This window comes from Cetorhinus maximus, chromosome 4 (genome assembly GCF_964194155.1).
Source record: "Cetorhinus maximus chromosome 4, sCetMax3.hap1.1, whole genome shotgun sequence".
NCBI lineage: Eukaryota > Metazoa > Chordata > Chondrichthyes > Lamniformes > Cetorhinidae > Cetorhinus > Cetorhinus maximus.
The window spans coordinates 78122187-78138313 of record NC_135882.1 but is presented as its reverse complement, the minus strand read 5'-3'; the positions used below and the strand labels follow the sequence as shown (position 1 = coordinate 78138313).

Sequence of the window (16127 nt, the reverse complement as noted above, 5' to 3'; positions counted from 1 at the left end):
GCCAAACCTGTAGCCTCTGTGAATGTTGGAAGACATCAGAGATATGTGACCGACTGAGAACGTAGGAGTCATGCACACTCCCTGGGAATTGTGCGCAAGCTCACAGGATGCGTTTCTGGTGGTCGCACACCAACTGCAAATTCAGCTAATTGAATCCCTTATGGTTGACATAGATCCCTTCTTGTGACGGAGATCTGAGCGCCACATGAGTGTAGTTGATGGCACCCTGCACCTGTGGGAAACCTGAGATCTGGGCAAATCCAATTGCTCTTGCATCCTGCCTCTCTTGGTCCCGGACGAAACACGCTAAGTTGTGTGCCCTCACAAAGATGGCATCTGTGACCTCATGGATGCATTTGTGGGTGGAGCCTTGTGATATCCCACAGAGGTCACCTGTGGAGCCCTGAAAGAAGCCACTGGTGTAAAAATTGAGCACCCCAGTCATTTTCACAGCCACTGGCTGTGGATGTCCTCCATGTCCCCTTGGCGCCAAATCCTGCAGTAGCTGGCAGATGTGAGCCACCAGGTCCCTAGATGTGCACAGTCTTCGGTGACACTGGTTGTTGGTCATCTGCAGGAATGAAAGGCAGCATCTATAGACCCTGTGTCTAGCTAGGCGCCAACCAGCGATGGCTTGCTGTGGCTCTGAATGCCCCTTAACACATTCCAGAGAGCGCTGGCCACCACTTGCATGGCCAGAGTTTAGTGCGCTGCATGGCTGCCTGAATCCTCAACCACCTCTGCCCCACTCCACCTGACTGATTGGCAGCAGCCTTTCCCACTGGACTGCATGTTGTGCTCTCAGCTCAGGTGCAGGCATTCTCCTAACCCACACAGCAAGGCTGCACTGTTAGCTTGAACCATGGGAGAGACTGGTCCAAACCGGGATGATGACATTGCAAGGAGCTGTGAGCACCTCCACCAGTGACTGCTCCACAGCCAGCTTTAGCAAGGAGATTGTACAACGTACCCAGTTGTCCAAGTGTTCTGCAGTCCACTAAAACACTCATTAGTTTACAGTCTGTGCCCAAGGGGTGAAAAACTCTGCAGCACTTGGTGGCACTTTCATGCCTCTGCGATGCTTGAGTGGACAGATAAGCTAGAGGCCCAACACCACACATGTCAATGTGGCTGCGTCTGAATTGTCTCGGCTGTAGAAGAATTGTCACTTTATACAAGGTTTGCCTAATGCCTGGCAGCTTCCCTCCACCCACCCACCCTGCACGTGCTTGTGCACTACCTTCAACCGCAGGGCAGCCCTTGCCCTCACTCCCAAGCTGCCTCAACCGCAGGGCAGCCCTTGCCCCATCCCCAAGTTGCCTCAGCTACAGGGCAGCCCTTGCCCATCCCCAAGTTGCCTCAACCTCAGGGCAGCCCTTGCCCCCACGTGCCTCAACTTTGAAGTCCAACAGGCAACCCGAGCGAGCGCTGCGCAACATTACTGTGTACCCACCTCCGAGTTCCCCACAAAGTGCAGCCCACCAAATGCCCACCTTATATATGCTATTGTGATACAAGTCAGCGTGAAATCATGCCAATGTGGGCAGACAATCCAGTGGGGGAGGGTGGGGATAATTCCAGCAGACTGGCCTTGTAATGATATGTAGATGTATTACAATGAGGTTCCCGACGTCCGATGGTGGGAAACGCAGCCTGCCTTCGATGGGCTGAGCAGACGATCGCAAACTGGTTTCACAATGATGTGAAACTGATTTTTTGCTTTCTCACCATATTGTCCGCTCACATCACCGAGCATACCTGACGCCAGCAGGCATGGATGATTCCGTCCTATGCCTGCTAATTCTATTATATTCTTAAAGATACCATTTCTTACATGGCATGTATCCCAGTGTGTTGGGCTCCTGATGCAGAAGGGAAGGCAGGAAGCATGGCACCAACAGGTCACTTTGGGAACTCTTTGTGGCCATCCATGGACTATAGGCCATCTCACCAATTGGTCTCCTTTCCAACAAGGCCTAACTAAAACTTTCCATTGTTTGATTTCAACCCTGTCAAGCCCTGCTTCCATCCTTGGCTAATCTGTGTATTGGTTCCATTTCAAGTCATTGGGCAATAAGAAGGTAATGGTTGAGGAAATTCATTGTGTATAAAATCCTTTCCCTCAGCTATACTTCCTGTGCTATCAGAGGCCATGTTCAGGGGATTGCCAGTTTCATCTATCCCAGACCCTGCACAAATTGGAAGGCAGCAGTCTTCTAGATGGAGAATTTGTCCATTTCTGGTCCTGCTCAAATTTAGGATGGAAAATCAAATGTACACTGCTTGCTACATGCATGTAATCCTCCCGTTCACATTTCCTCTGTGTATATTAACATAGGTGATCCATCATGACCAATCACAGTAAGTAGAAAATATGCTCCATTGTGTTTTGTATTGCTTTTATAACATTCTTCATTTCATTGTGCTAACACAGAATATTTACAGAGTTTGCTGAGGTAAGGAAAACATTAATGTTATTGGAACACCTAGTACCGTAGGTTTCCTTGTCATGAAGTCTACAAGAGAGAGCACGATCATGAGACATTGCATCACTTCCTGTGACGGTGTATGTTGTGTCTCATTAGCATATCGCACAATTAGAATTAACCCCTTATACTACAGTTTTAGTCTGATAAACAGCAAGGATTCTTTTCATTGTGGTGCTAAAATCATACTGGTATAATGGAAATTTGAAACAAAAATACAGGACTATTGATGTAAGTAATATGTTGTATTGATAAGAGCACTGAATGCCACAAACAATATTAAAACTTAGTTAAGAATTAAGTTATTGATTTCTCCGGTTTAATCATGGTGGTTCAAGATTGACCTATGCATAGGGAAGTTTTGGAAACAGAAATGCAAATATTAACTGCAAACCATTGTAAAAATTTGTATTGCCACAATGGTGTTTTCTAGTCTTGAAGGAATGGTGTTAAACTGGAGTCTGTCCTGCAAGTATGATAGCAAGGGTATACATACACATATATGGCTGATGAGAAGATTATTACCCATTACAAAAGCTTTGGTCCCTGACAATAGTACTGAAGAACTGTGCTCCAGAACTAGCTGTGTCCCTAGCCAAGCTGTTCCAATACAGCTATAACACTGGCACCTATCCGACAATGCGGAAATTGCCCAGGTACGTCCCTGTTCACAAAAAGCAGGACAAATCCAATTTAGCCAACTACATCCCCATCAGTCTCCACTCTATCATCAGCAAAGTGATGGAAGGTGTCGCTGACAATTCTATCAAGCAGCACTGACACAGCAATAACCTGGGCACTGAGGTTCCTCCAAGACCACTCAGCTCCTGACCTCATTACCTTGGTTCAAACATGGACAAAAGAGCTGAACTCGTGAGGTGAGAGTGACTGCCCTTGACATCAAGACATCATTTGACCAAATATGGCATCAAGGAGCCCTTGCAAAACTGCCAGTGGGAATCAGTGGAAAAACTCTCCACTGATTGGAGTCATACCTAGCACAAAGGAAGGTGGTTGTCGTTGTTGGAGATCAATCATATCAGCCCTAGGACATCAACGCAGGAGTTCCTCAGGGTAGTGTCTTAGACCCGGCCATCTTCAGCTGCTTCAACATGACTTTCCCTCTATCATAAGGTCAGAAGTGGAGATTCGCTGATGATTGCACAATGATCAGTACCATTTGCGATCCTCAGATATTGAAGCAGTGCATATGCATATGCAGAAAGACCTGGACAACATTCAGGCTTGTGTGGCTTGCTAGGTACTTGCCACTTATCAGCCCAAGTGCCAGGCTTGGCCATCTCCAACAAGAGAGAATTTAATCATCTTCTGTAGACATTCAACAGCATTACCATCGCTGAATCCCCCGCCATCAATATCCTGGGGGTTACCATTGACCAGAAACTTAACTGGACCAGCCATTTATATAATAAAAACAGAAAATGCTGGAAAAACTCAGCAGGTCTGACAGCATCTGTGCAGAGAGAAACAGAAATAACATTTTGAGTCCATATGACTCTTTTTCAGAGTTAAAAAGAGGTAGAAATGTGATGGAATTTATACTGTTTAAGGGGGTGGAGCTGTTAAAGCTGGATAGCAGGCAAGCGATAGATGGGGGCTAAGGAGAGATTGACAAAGATGTCCTGGACACAAGACAAAGGGAGTTTTACTGGTAGTGGTGAGGGCTAAAGAAGGTACTAATAGTGGCATAAAAGTAAGAAAGATTCTGTGGCTACAAGAGCAGGTTAAATGCTGAGAATTCTGTGGCAAGTAGCTCACCTCCTGAGCCTGTCCATCATATAAAGCACAAGTCAGGAGTGTGATGGAATACTCTCCACTTGCCTGGATGAGTGCAGCTCCAACAACACTCAAGAAGCTTGACACCATCCAGGACAAAGCAGCCCACTTGATTGGCAGCCCTATCCACCATCATAAAGATCCACTCGCTCCATCACCAGTGCACAGTGGCAGCAGTATGTACTACATACAAGATGCACTGCAGCAACTCTTCAAGCCTCCTTTGACAGCATCTTCCAAACCCGTGACCTTTACCTCTAGAAGGACAAGATCAGCAGATGCATGGGAACACTACCGCTTGCAGCTTGCCTTCCAAGCCACGTCCATCTTGACTTAGAACTATATCACCATTTTTTCACTGTTGCTGGGTCAAAATCCTGCAACGCCTTCCCTAACAGCACTGTGGGTGCTACACCACATGGACTGCAATGGTTCAAGAAGGTGGCTCACCACCACCTTCTCAAGAGCAGTTAGGATGGGAAAGAAATGCTGGCCAAGCCGGTGATATCCCATATCCTTTGGAAGAATAAAAAAGAAGTCACAGTACGAGAACTCTGTGCCATTGCCTTCAGATAAAATGTCCAAATTCAATAATGTGCATTAGCTCTCTTTAATTAACTGTGTCTGGAAGCCCTTTCTTTAGCTGTTGTAACCTAGATGTAGCAGAGCTAACCAATAAATCAACTAAAGGAAATGCAGCGCTCATAAAATGATCCACAAGGCACTCTAAATATGGTTGTTCTATCTCACACTAACATAGCATTCCATCTAGCTCAAGCATCAGGCTCTCAATTAAACTGGGAATTTTAGGATTGATAGCCCTTTCCAAATGAGACAAATCACAATTATCTTGCATATTCTTTTATCCTTTGCATACTTTGGCATAATCTGTAAGTACTGACAAACATTATCAGGGTAGATGCATTTATTAATCCAGTTATTTCAATATGTTTTTAATTTGATTGAATAGTATATGCCAAGGGCTCCATACTTACATCATCGGGAAAACAAAGTTACAGAAGTGGCAGGTCCTTACAGTGAATTTTAAAATGGAGCTGGAAGTGAACAATACTTTATGTTGCCAGATAACCCTATTTTTCAATTATCAAATTGTTAACTAACTCTTGTCCAATTTCACATATTTTTCCAAGTATAAAAGCTGGGAAGTCATGCTGCAGCTGTATAGAACCTTGGTTAGGCTACACTTGGAATATTGCATGCAATTCTGGTCGCCACATTACCAGAAGGATATGGAGGCATTGGAGAGGGTGCAGAGGAGGTTTACCAGGATGCTGCCTGGTCTGGAGGCTATTAGCTATGAGGAGAGGTTGGAGAAACTCGGATTGTTCTCACTAGAGTGACGGAGATTGAGGGGCAACTTGATAGAAGTTTACAAAATGATGAGTGGCATGGACAGAGTAGATAGTCAGAAGCTTTTTCCCAGGGTGGAAGAGTCAATTACTAGGGGACATAGATTTAAGGTGAGAGGAGAAAACTTTAGAGGAGATGTGTGGGGCAAGTTTTTTACGCAGAGGGTAGTGAGTGTCTGGAATTTGCTGCCAGAGGAGGTGGTGGAAGCAGGTACAATAGTGGTGTTTAAGAGGCAGCTTGACAAATACATGAATAGGATAGGAATAGAGGGATACGGACCTGGAAGTGCAAAATGTTTTAGTTTGGCAGGCAATATGATCGGTACAGGCTTGGAGGGCCAAAGGGCCTGTTCCTGTGCTGTACTTTTATTTGTTCTTTGTTCTTTGTTCTAATGATAAAAACCCCCAAAAAATGACCCATTAAAATAAATCTTATGATACCAAGGGTTTCTGTAGTTCCTGAAGCAACCATTTTTTTAAACACTAGTTAATCTCTCATGGAATTAGGACAGCATTTTCTTAAAGGTCCCTTTCTTCCTCTTTTTCTTTCTCTCTGACTCCCTCTCTCTGTTTATCTCCCATCATAACCAATTTTAATTAGAAAGATAAAAGCAAAATACTGCGGATGCTGAAAATATGAAATAAAAACAGAAAATGCTGGAAAAGCTCAACAGGCCTGACAGCATCTGTGGAGAGAGAGACAGAGTTAACGTTTCGAGTCCATATGACTCTCCTTCAGCTCTGAAGAAGAGTCGTGCGGACTCAAAATGTTAACTCTTTCTCTCACCACACATGCTGTCAGACCTGTTGAGCTTTTCCAGCATTTTCTGTTTTTATTAATTAGAAAGATTTTCATCATAATGTGTTGCTCTTGAAATGTTCATTTTGTTGCTTTCTGGTGCTATGACTAAAGAAAACAAAACTGTTCCTATTTCAGAACTTGACAAGGATCTTGCTACAAAAGTGTTAACAATTGAATCTGAAGTGCAGAGGAATTCGAATATCCGAAGTACATTAAACATGTCAAATTACCACGGAAGTCTGTCACGGACATTACTGGGCCAAAGTTCTAGACCTCAAACACCACCAAGTCTTTTTTGGAAAGGACTTCCACCTCAGAGCCAAAGAAATGAATTACCACGGAGCTCCAGTAACCAAAACAGTAGACCTGAGTCTCCCAAAAGCCAGTATAACAGGCCTCAGACATCATTAGCTCAAGGAAGTAGGCCTGGAACTCCTAACAGTCAAACTGCAATTTCTAACAACCCTGGCCGTAAAGAAGAAACCTTCAGCAATCCAAATAGAATGGCAACACCTACCCGTCAAGTTGGAAGACAACTTAGTTCTCCAGCTAACCAGCCTGGCATTAGTATTGAGAATCTTTCACAAAGGAGCCATTTGTCTGAGGTAAGAAAATATATAGATGCTTTTGATCATTGGTAATAAATGATTAAAAGAGTAAAGAAGCCTGCAAAACAGATTTGGAAATTAAATTTTTTACTATGCAAATAAACTTATGAGAATGCTGTCAGAAAATAATTGAAGGGTGAGGAAACTTTGGAGAAAGGGTGTCGTTTTGATGTGAGCATTGCAACTAAATCAACCTAAGTTGATATTAATGAGAAGCATTGCCTCCCTGCAATGTTGCCAAGGAGTGCAAGTGGCTCAAGCATACTTTGAAAGTACAATCTGAACATTTACTTTCACATGGGATATGAAAAATAAAAGTATAAATTACAGAAAATAAAGTGCTCTTATGTTTGATGACTTCACCTTTAATCCCCATTCATCTATTTTACCTCTTCATGTTCTTATACCTCATCTCAAATGCAACACTCACATCAACAGCATAACTCCATGGGCAGAATCTTGTGCTCACGCCCATGGCAGGTTTGGTGGCATGGGGAGCATTTACTCGGGCAGGAGGGTGATGGGTGGGGATCCCACCTCTACCTCAATTAAGCCCGTGGTGGGAAGGCCCATGGATGGTCTTCCTGACCTGCTGCCAATTGAAGCCCTTAAGTGAGCAATTTATGCCCTTTTAAGTGCCTCATCCTGTTGCTCCCAGTGGAGTTTGGGAGACGCACCATGTGGGGAGCATGACAAGCAAAGACTGGTGTGTTTTCTTGCAGGCTCCTGGGTAGGGGCGTGAGGTCCCTCGTTCAAAGGCATTCAGTGCCTAATTGAGGGACACAGCATCAGCAAAAAGTGGGAGGTGGTGCAGCTGAAAGCCACACCCCTGTCCTTGATGCTGACCCCCTCCACCCCCCATCCCCATGACTGCCATCTCGCGATCCCCCTCCCGCTATCATTCAGCTGTACCTGGGGTCCCCCCCTCGATCCAAGGCCTCAGGTGGGTGTAGTGCTGACAGTAGTCACCGCCTCCCTGGTGGTGCTGCTGAGCACAGGAGAGGTCTCAGCAGATGGGACCTATGCCCTTGGGGTCCTTAATCTGGCCTGTTAAGTACCTGAATGGCACAAGATTTGGCAGGCCTTCTTGAAAAGAGGTGACATAAGGGTCTCGCCGACTTTCGAACCAGCAGCCAAGATCCCCTTGCTTCCATAAGATTCCGCTCATGTGTCTCTGGGAAACCTTCTTTCTCATGCTAAAAGTTAGGATGATTACAAGATCAGCTTGTCAGCCATGACTCGGTGGTAGCACTCTCATCTGTGAGTCAGAGCTCATGGGTTCAAGCCCCAGTCCAGAGATTTAAGTACATAACCTAGGATGACCCTTCATAACAGTACTGAATGAGTGCTGTGCTGTTTGAGGTGCCTTCTTTTGGATGAAACATTAATCCAATGGCTCAGTTGCCTTCTCAGCTGACATAAAAGATCCCATGGTAATTTCCAAAGAAGAGCAAGGGAGTTCTCCCAATGTCTTGGCCAGCATTAATTTGTCAATCAACATCTAAAAAATTATCTAATTATTATCTAATTTCTGTTTGTGGGACTTTGCTACTTGCAAATTGGCTCCCACAATCTTTACATTACTTCAAAAATTGGCTGTAAATCACTTTGGAGCACTCAGCAGTCATGGAAGATCTTATATAAATATTACTCTTTGATTCTTTGGTGCATCCATCCACAAAAGTCCTACACCATCCCCACTGTAGCATTAAATTGTTTCTTGTATGTTTCCAAGGCAGTCATCTCTATTTGGGAGTAGATCCCATATGTTGAGCATTCCATGTGTGAAAACAAGGTTCTTAATGTCCTTTCTAAATTTGTCTTCTGACAGGTTGAATCTGTCCTTGTTGAACATATTTTTATTCTTTCATTGAACATGAGCATTGCTGGCAAGAACAGCATTTGTTGCTCATCTCTAATAGACCCTGAGAAGGTGGTGATGAAACGCCTTTTTGAAGGGCTGCAGCCCATTTGATTTAGGTACACCTATTGTGTTGTTCGGAAGGGAGTTCCAGGGTTTTTACCCAGTGACAATGAAAGAATGGTGATAAAATGCCAAGTCAGAATGGTGTGTGGATTGGAGGGGAATTTGCAGGTGATGATGTTCCCATGATTCTGCTGTCCCTGGTAGAGGTCGTAGGTTTGGAAGGTGCTACCCAAAGAACCTTGATGAGTTTCTGCAGTGCATCTTGTGGATGGTACACGCTGCTGCCACTGTGTCTCAGTGGTGGAGGGAATAAATGCTTAAGGTGGTGGATGGGGTGCCGATCAAGCAGGCTGCTTTGTCTTGGATGGCGGGAAGCTTCATGAGTGTTTGTGAAGCTGTATTCATCTAAGCAAGTGGAGAGTATGCCATCACACACCTCACTGGTGCCTTGTAGATCGTGGACAGGCCTCGGGGTGTCAGGAGGTGAATTATTCGCTCCAGAATTCCCAGACTCTAATCTGCACTTGTATCCTTGGGGAACATTTTCTCCCTGTTGGGCGGGAGCGGGTGGGCGCGCAGCCGATCACTGCCCGTGATTGGCTGTGTGCTGCCATTTTACGTGGGCGGGCCAATTAAGGCCCGCCCAGCATGGCACGCACCCGGAAGCGCTCAGCGTTACCTGTGTGGGCGGGGGGAGGAGGGAGAGTCGGGGCCTGCGCAGAAATCTCCCTGAGGCACGGAGCTGTCTCAGGGAGATTAGTTTGATTATGAAAACTTGCAAAAAAGAATTTAAAAAATTATTCAGACATGTCCACTGATGTGGCAGTGTCACATGAGCTGGGACATGTGAATGAATTTTAATAAAAATTTTTATTAAAGTTATAAACCCTTCATGAAACCTCAACCCACCCGTGGATGAGGTTCCATGAAAAATGCGAAGGCCGCCTGGGTGCTTCGCCTGCCCACCAACTGTAAGGTTGGACGGTCAGCCCTGACAACTACTTCAATTAGTTGATTAATGGCCTTAATAGGCCTTTGACAGTTCGGCGGGCGCGCAGTCGACTCCGGGCGTGCTCGACGAAATGAAAATCGGAATAACGCGCAGTGACGTCAGGACGCACGGCCGACATCACCGCGCGTAAATTTACTTGTCAGCGTGCAGGGCCCGCCCCCACACTCCGACCAGAAGATTCTGCCCATAGTTTTTATATGGCTGGTCAAGTTAAGTTTCTGTTCAATGATAACCCCCAGGCATACTTGCTTAGATGAATACAGCTCCACAAACACTCATGAAGCTTCCTGCCATCCAAGACAAAGCAGCCTGCTTTGTTGGTGTGGGGTTCAGCAATGGTAATGCTGTTGAATATCAAAGGAGATGGTTAGGTTCTCCCTTATTGGAATGATCATTGCCTGGCACTTAGGTGGCATGAATATTAATTGCCACTCATCAGCCCAAGCCTGAATGCTGTCCAGGTCTTTCTGCACATGGACATGGACTGCTTCAGTATCTGAAGAGTTGCGAATGGTACTGAATACTGTGCAATCATCAGCGAACTTCTGACCTTATGATGGAGGGAATCTTATTGATGAAACAGCTCAAGATGGTTTGACCTGTGACACTACCCTGAGGAACTCCTGCAGTGATGTTCTGCAACTGAGATGATGGGCCTCATATAACCATCTTCCATTGTGCTAGTTATGGCTCCAACCAGTGGAGAGTTAGCCTCCTGATTCCTATTGATTTCAGTTTTTCAAAGGGCTCCTTGATGCCACCTTCAGTCAAATGTTGCCTTGATATCAAGTACAGTCACTCTCACCTCACCTCTTGAGTTCAGCTGTTTTGTCCAAGTTTGGACTAAGGCTGTAATGAGGTAAGGAGCTGAGTGATCCTGGCAGAACCCAAATTAAGGGCGGAATTGTCCATGCCTGCTGGCGTCGGACCTGCTCGGAGACGTGAGCAGACAATATGGCGAGAAGGCCAGAAACTGGTTTCATGGCATCATGAAACCAGTTTTCGATTGTCCACTCAGCCTGTTGATGGTGGGCTGCGTTCCCCTTCATTAGAGTTGGAAACCTCATTGTAATACATCTGCATATCGTTATAAGGCCAGCCCGCCAGAATCATCCCCCCAGCTGGATCGTCCATCCAATCACGCCAACGTGTTTCACAACAGCATATACAAGGCGTGCACTTGACTGGCTGCACTTTAAGGGGGATTTGAAGGTGAGTGCACAGTAATGTTGTGCAGCGCTTGCCCAGGTCACCTGTTTGACTTCAAGGTTGGGGCGTGTTGGACGGGGGGTGGGGGCGGCTCTGCAGTTCAGGCATGTTGGAGGTGGGGACAAGGGCTGCCCTGTGGTTGAACAGAGTGCACAAGCATGTGCGTGGTGTGTGGGTGGGAGGGAAGTGGCCACGCTTTAGGGAAATTTTGTATAAAGTGACCATCCCTCTGCAGCTGAGATAATTCAGACGCAGCCACATTGACATGCGTGGAGCTGGGCCTCTAGCTTATCTGCCCACTCAAGCAATGCAGAGGCATGAAGGTGCCACCAAGTGCTGCAGAGATTTTCACCTCTTGGGCACAGACTAATGAATGTTTTGATTTCGCCCAGGACTAGGACAGCCAGGATGCAACAGCGATTGGATTTGTACAAATATTGGGTTTCCCACAGGTGCAGGGTGCCATTGACTGCACTCTCCTGGCGCTCAGATCTCCGTTGCAACAAGAGGTCAACTATGTCAACTGTAAGGGCTTCCATTCACTGAATATGCAGCTGGTGTGTGACCCCCTGCAGGTCTGTGCAGGGTTTCCAGGGAGTGTCAATGACTACTACATTCTCAGTCAGTCACAGATCCCTGACATCTTCCAACATCTACAAAGGCTGCAGGGTTGGCTCCTAGGGGGCAAGGGCTACCCACAGAGGCCATGGCTGATGACACCCATGCGGCGGCCTCAGACTGCAGCAGAGTGAAGGTAATAAGGAGGCTCATGCTGCAACTCATAACTTGATGGAGCAAACAATCGGGATGCTGAAAATGAGGTTCCGATGCCTGGACCAGTCTGGCGGTGCCCTGCAATATAGTCCACAGAGGGTGTCACGCATCGTCGTCGCCTGCTGCACCCTTTACAACCTGGCGCTGCAACGGGGGAGGTTATCTGGCTGAGGAGGAGATGCAGCAGTTGGAGGTCTCCGCCGATGAGGAGGACGTAAACAGTGATGAGTGTGAGGAGGTCCTCAAAGGCAAAGATGATGGCGATGAGGCCCTCACACTTTCCAGACGAGGAAGGCACGTTCGGGACGCCCTCATAGCTGCTAGATTTGTGGAGGATGATGACGACATGCAGTGAGGAGACACCATAGTTCCTCACATTGCACCTATGAATGTTTGACTCCAGTCTGACTTGTGGCAGCACACAAAGCCTCTGTGATAATGCTCCTGTTATTGAGAAGTGGTAGAGGCCCTAATAGTCGCTCGATTGCAGGAGGATGATGACAATGTAGTGAGGATACTCCATGTATCTTCACATAGCCTCTGAGAATGTTTGATTCCTGACTGGCCAAGAGCAGCTCGCTTGTGCTCTGTGATCAGGGTCATATCATAGAGACGCAGCCATGAAACTTTAAAAGCATCTGATCCTTTGTCGGCCTTCAGCACTAAGCCCTTCAGGAGCACAGAGTCACTGGTCACAGATGCTGATGAGATGGGGTCCAGCCCCACCTTAAAGGTGCTGAGAGTACACAGAGAGAATGAGAGAACTCTGTGACATCTGCCCACGACATTCTGGCAGCAATGACAAGCACCATCGCGATGCAGGCATCAGTAATGTGTCCAGGGAGTGTGAGGCCGGACCATCACTTTGGTCTGAAGGCTGTACAAAGCACAGGGAAGAGGCCCTGGACTGAGATACCTGCCTTTCTCTTGTGCAGAAAGGTTTCACATCTGAATGACATGAACACTGCTCATCAGAACAAGGAGCCATAGGCAGGGAGACATTGTTGAAAGTTTATTTACCGTAGTGAACATTATGCACAAGTGATTAACAACCATGCCCAGGCTATGCAACTACATCTTCTTATCCTTCTTAACCCTGCTGCTACGTCTTGGTGCTCCCCGGACATCCACAGCGGAGGTGTAGGCAGCCTGCTGACTGCAGCGCCCTGTCTGTGATAACCTTGGCGGTCGTCTTTTAGAGGGCCGAGGCCTGGAGGGCCCCGGCCTGCTTTCGGGGTCCTGCTGTGAGGCAGTGGCACTCTCCTCGGCCTGTGAAGCTGGAGAAGCTGAGGTCACGGGAAGAGGGGATTCAAATGTGCCGGACACTCCTGGATGGATGGCCCAGGACTGTGCACCTACTGATCCTCCTCCCAATAGGTGCCCTGGGGCCCCTGGCTGACTTCTTGAGGAGAAGGGGTAGCTGGAGTGAGATCAGGCTGCCCCGCACCCCTCTGGCATACACACTGTTGGAGGCCAACTATGGCATCAGTGATGGAGTTCAGCCCGCGGAGCGGTGTGGGAGCGATGTCCTGGACTAAGGCCTCTATGCTGGCCGTAATCCGACCAGCATTGATCTCGGTGTGTTGGCATGCCGGCGTTATCACCTCAGCCTGAAGGCGTACGGACTCCTCTATTGTGCCTTGCACTCTGAGGAGTGCAGCGGCCATCCCTTCCTGATATTCCTGAGCTTGCCTTTGTAGCTCCAGCAACTGTGACATGGCTGAGTCCAGAGTCTCGTCATCTGGCTCGGACTCAGCAACGTTCTGGCCTCCAGCAGTCCTCCGAGTGCTGGAGACCTGGGAAGCCCCTGCTGTGCCTGCTGTGGATCAGAAAGTGCGATGTGCTCACCAGATTGTGATTCAGAGGTTACTGTAAAGCTAGACCGCACCAAGATTTGTGTCTATGTGCTGGTTGAGGGTGTGGATGAGTGCTGTTTTTTTTTAAGCCCAAAGAGTTTAATACAATATGTACAAAGATATTCAGAGTGCATTATAATCTCACAGCTCGTCTGTTCCCAGTCGGTTCACGTCTACAAGAATTACATGACACTCAAAGGGGACATCTATGAGGGTGCCTTAAAATTCCTCTTCAGAGGTTTCTTCAGGGCTTCATTGGAGGCCCTGGGTTGTGGATTCCGTCAACTGTTTGGCAGATGTGCCTGTGAAAGCAAGGGGAGATAATTGGTGCATGGCAGTGGCCTGTGAAACTGGACACATCACTCACAGCATGGTTGTCTGATGGATGTTGCACTGCTGGATCCTCACTTGACAGAGCAGCGCCGACCTCACCGTCAGCACAGGAATGGTCCAGATCCTCGCTGGCCAGCTGGATGGCTCTGTATTCAAAGCCTGTGAGGACCTTGATTTCAGGCATTCCTCCACCAGTCCATGACCTCTCCCTCTTGTTGTGTGCCAGCTTGTCCTGCATGGATAGAGATGGAGAGAGTGTAAGCAGGATGCCTGCCAGGCAGATGATAAGTATGCCTGGCATTTGTGGGTGGTGAGTGGTCCCATGGACGGGATGAGGACAATGAAGGTGTGTGTGAGTGAGTGAATGGTGATGTCCGTTGAACTGGCAGTGAGTGTGGGCCTTGTGGATGTGTGATGGATTTGTGAGTGTGAGAGTTGACAGTGATGAGAAGGGTGACTTAGCCTGGCGGAACAAAGGAGATCATTCATCCTGTTGCGGCACTGGATGGCTGTCCTCTTGGCGCTGACCACCGCCTCCCAAGCTAGATTGATGATGCCACCCATCCTGCAGCTAGAATTGGGGTAGAGGACATCACGGCGAGCCTCGACAATGCCAAAAAGGCGCTCGAGGGATGCATCATTGAACCTGGGGGCTGAAGTCTTTTTGCCTTTCAGGGCCATTCCTTCTTTGCAGCAGTCCTGGTCTGGAAGCACTGAGATGTGTGTGCGCAGCTGCATTTTAAATTTGGCGCCTGGCGTGATGAAGTGGCAAGGTGATGATATAGCAGACAAATGAGAGCCCGCCCCCCATGGAAACAGCGTGTTTCCCAGGAATGCATAATTAATGTGGCGGGTTTGGGATGATACGGCGTGAGAAGCCACCATTATGGCCAGCACTTAGTGCAAATCTGAGATGATTCCACCATGAGTGTCAGTGAGCGGGTTATCACTGTGTAGGTTCAGCTTGATAACCTTCCATTACTTTTGTGATGATAGAAAGTAAACTGATGAGGCAGTAATTGGCCAGGCTGCACTTGTCCTATCTTTTATGGACGGGACATACCTGGGCAATTTTCTACATTGTTGGGTGGATTCCAGTTTTGTAGCTGTACTGGAACAGCTTGGCTAGGGGTGCAGCAAGTTGAGGAGCCCAATGCCTCTGTACTACAGTCGGGTTGTTGTCAAGCCGCTTTGCTGTATCCAGTTTAAAGTAACTTTTCAGATTTACATTTTCTGTACTGTTTTAGATCTTATATTCCTAAGATTGCATCTCAGATGTCTCTTTACAATGGTGAAAACTTGATGGGCGGAATTTTATGGCCCTGTTTCGGCGGGGACGGGGCCATAAAATGCAACGGGCCGTTATAAATGCCATTGACGACAGCGGGAACGTAAAATCCCGATGTCGTAAAATTCTGCCCGATGTTTCTCCCGGTTTCCTCATAACTCCGACTGTTGAAACGTTGTACAGGACATCCAGGGCTTGAAGATTTCCCATCATTCTTAGTGATCAAAGCTGAATATTTAAACATTCAATTGTTGTCAATGATTGCTGTTTTCTATTACTAGGGATATTCTAAACATTAAGGCCCAGATTTTCATGGAGGTGTGAAACTCTGTGGACCTTTGAAAACAGCGAGCAGGACCACGATCTCGAAGTTTTGCCCCCATTTCTGACAGATCCCATTTTCACCAGTAGGGAAAGGGGGTGGGACGGGAGTCAGACATGAGGAAACCTGAACTCAGGAAGGCCATTTGAATTCAGTGCTGAGTTCAAACAGACCCCAGTTTCACTCTACCAAGGGCCTTAACATGTAGCGTGGGAGTTACAAATTTTTAGAGTGGACCTAAATGCCCTTGAAGGGCAGATAAGATCTGTAGAACTTCCAAGCTGTGAAGTTATTTAAATCTCCAGCCTTTTAAAAATTAAATAAACAGCATGCCTGTGTCAGT

General features: G+C 47.1%; 1 protein-coding gene across 1 annotated transcript in view; it reads left to right on the top strand.

Annotated features, from left to right (window-relative positions):
- c4h8orf34 (chromosome 4 C8orf34 homolog) overlaps window positions 1-16127 on the top strand; it is a 633137-nt gene that overhangs the window by 553730 nt on the left and 63280 nt on the right. The window contains exon 12 of the mRNA XM_078540385.1: window positions 6591-7060. Within this exon, the coding sequence (XP_078396511.1) occupies window positions 6591-7060 (470 nt within the window). The remainder of the gene's footprint in view (window positions 1-6590; window positions 7061-16127) is intronic.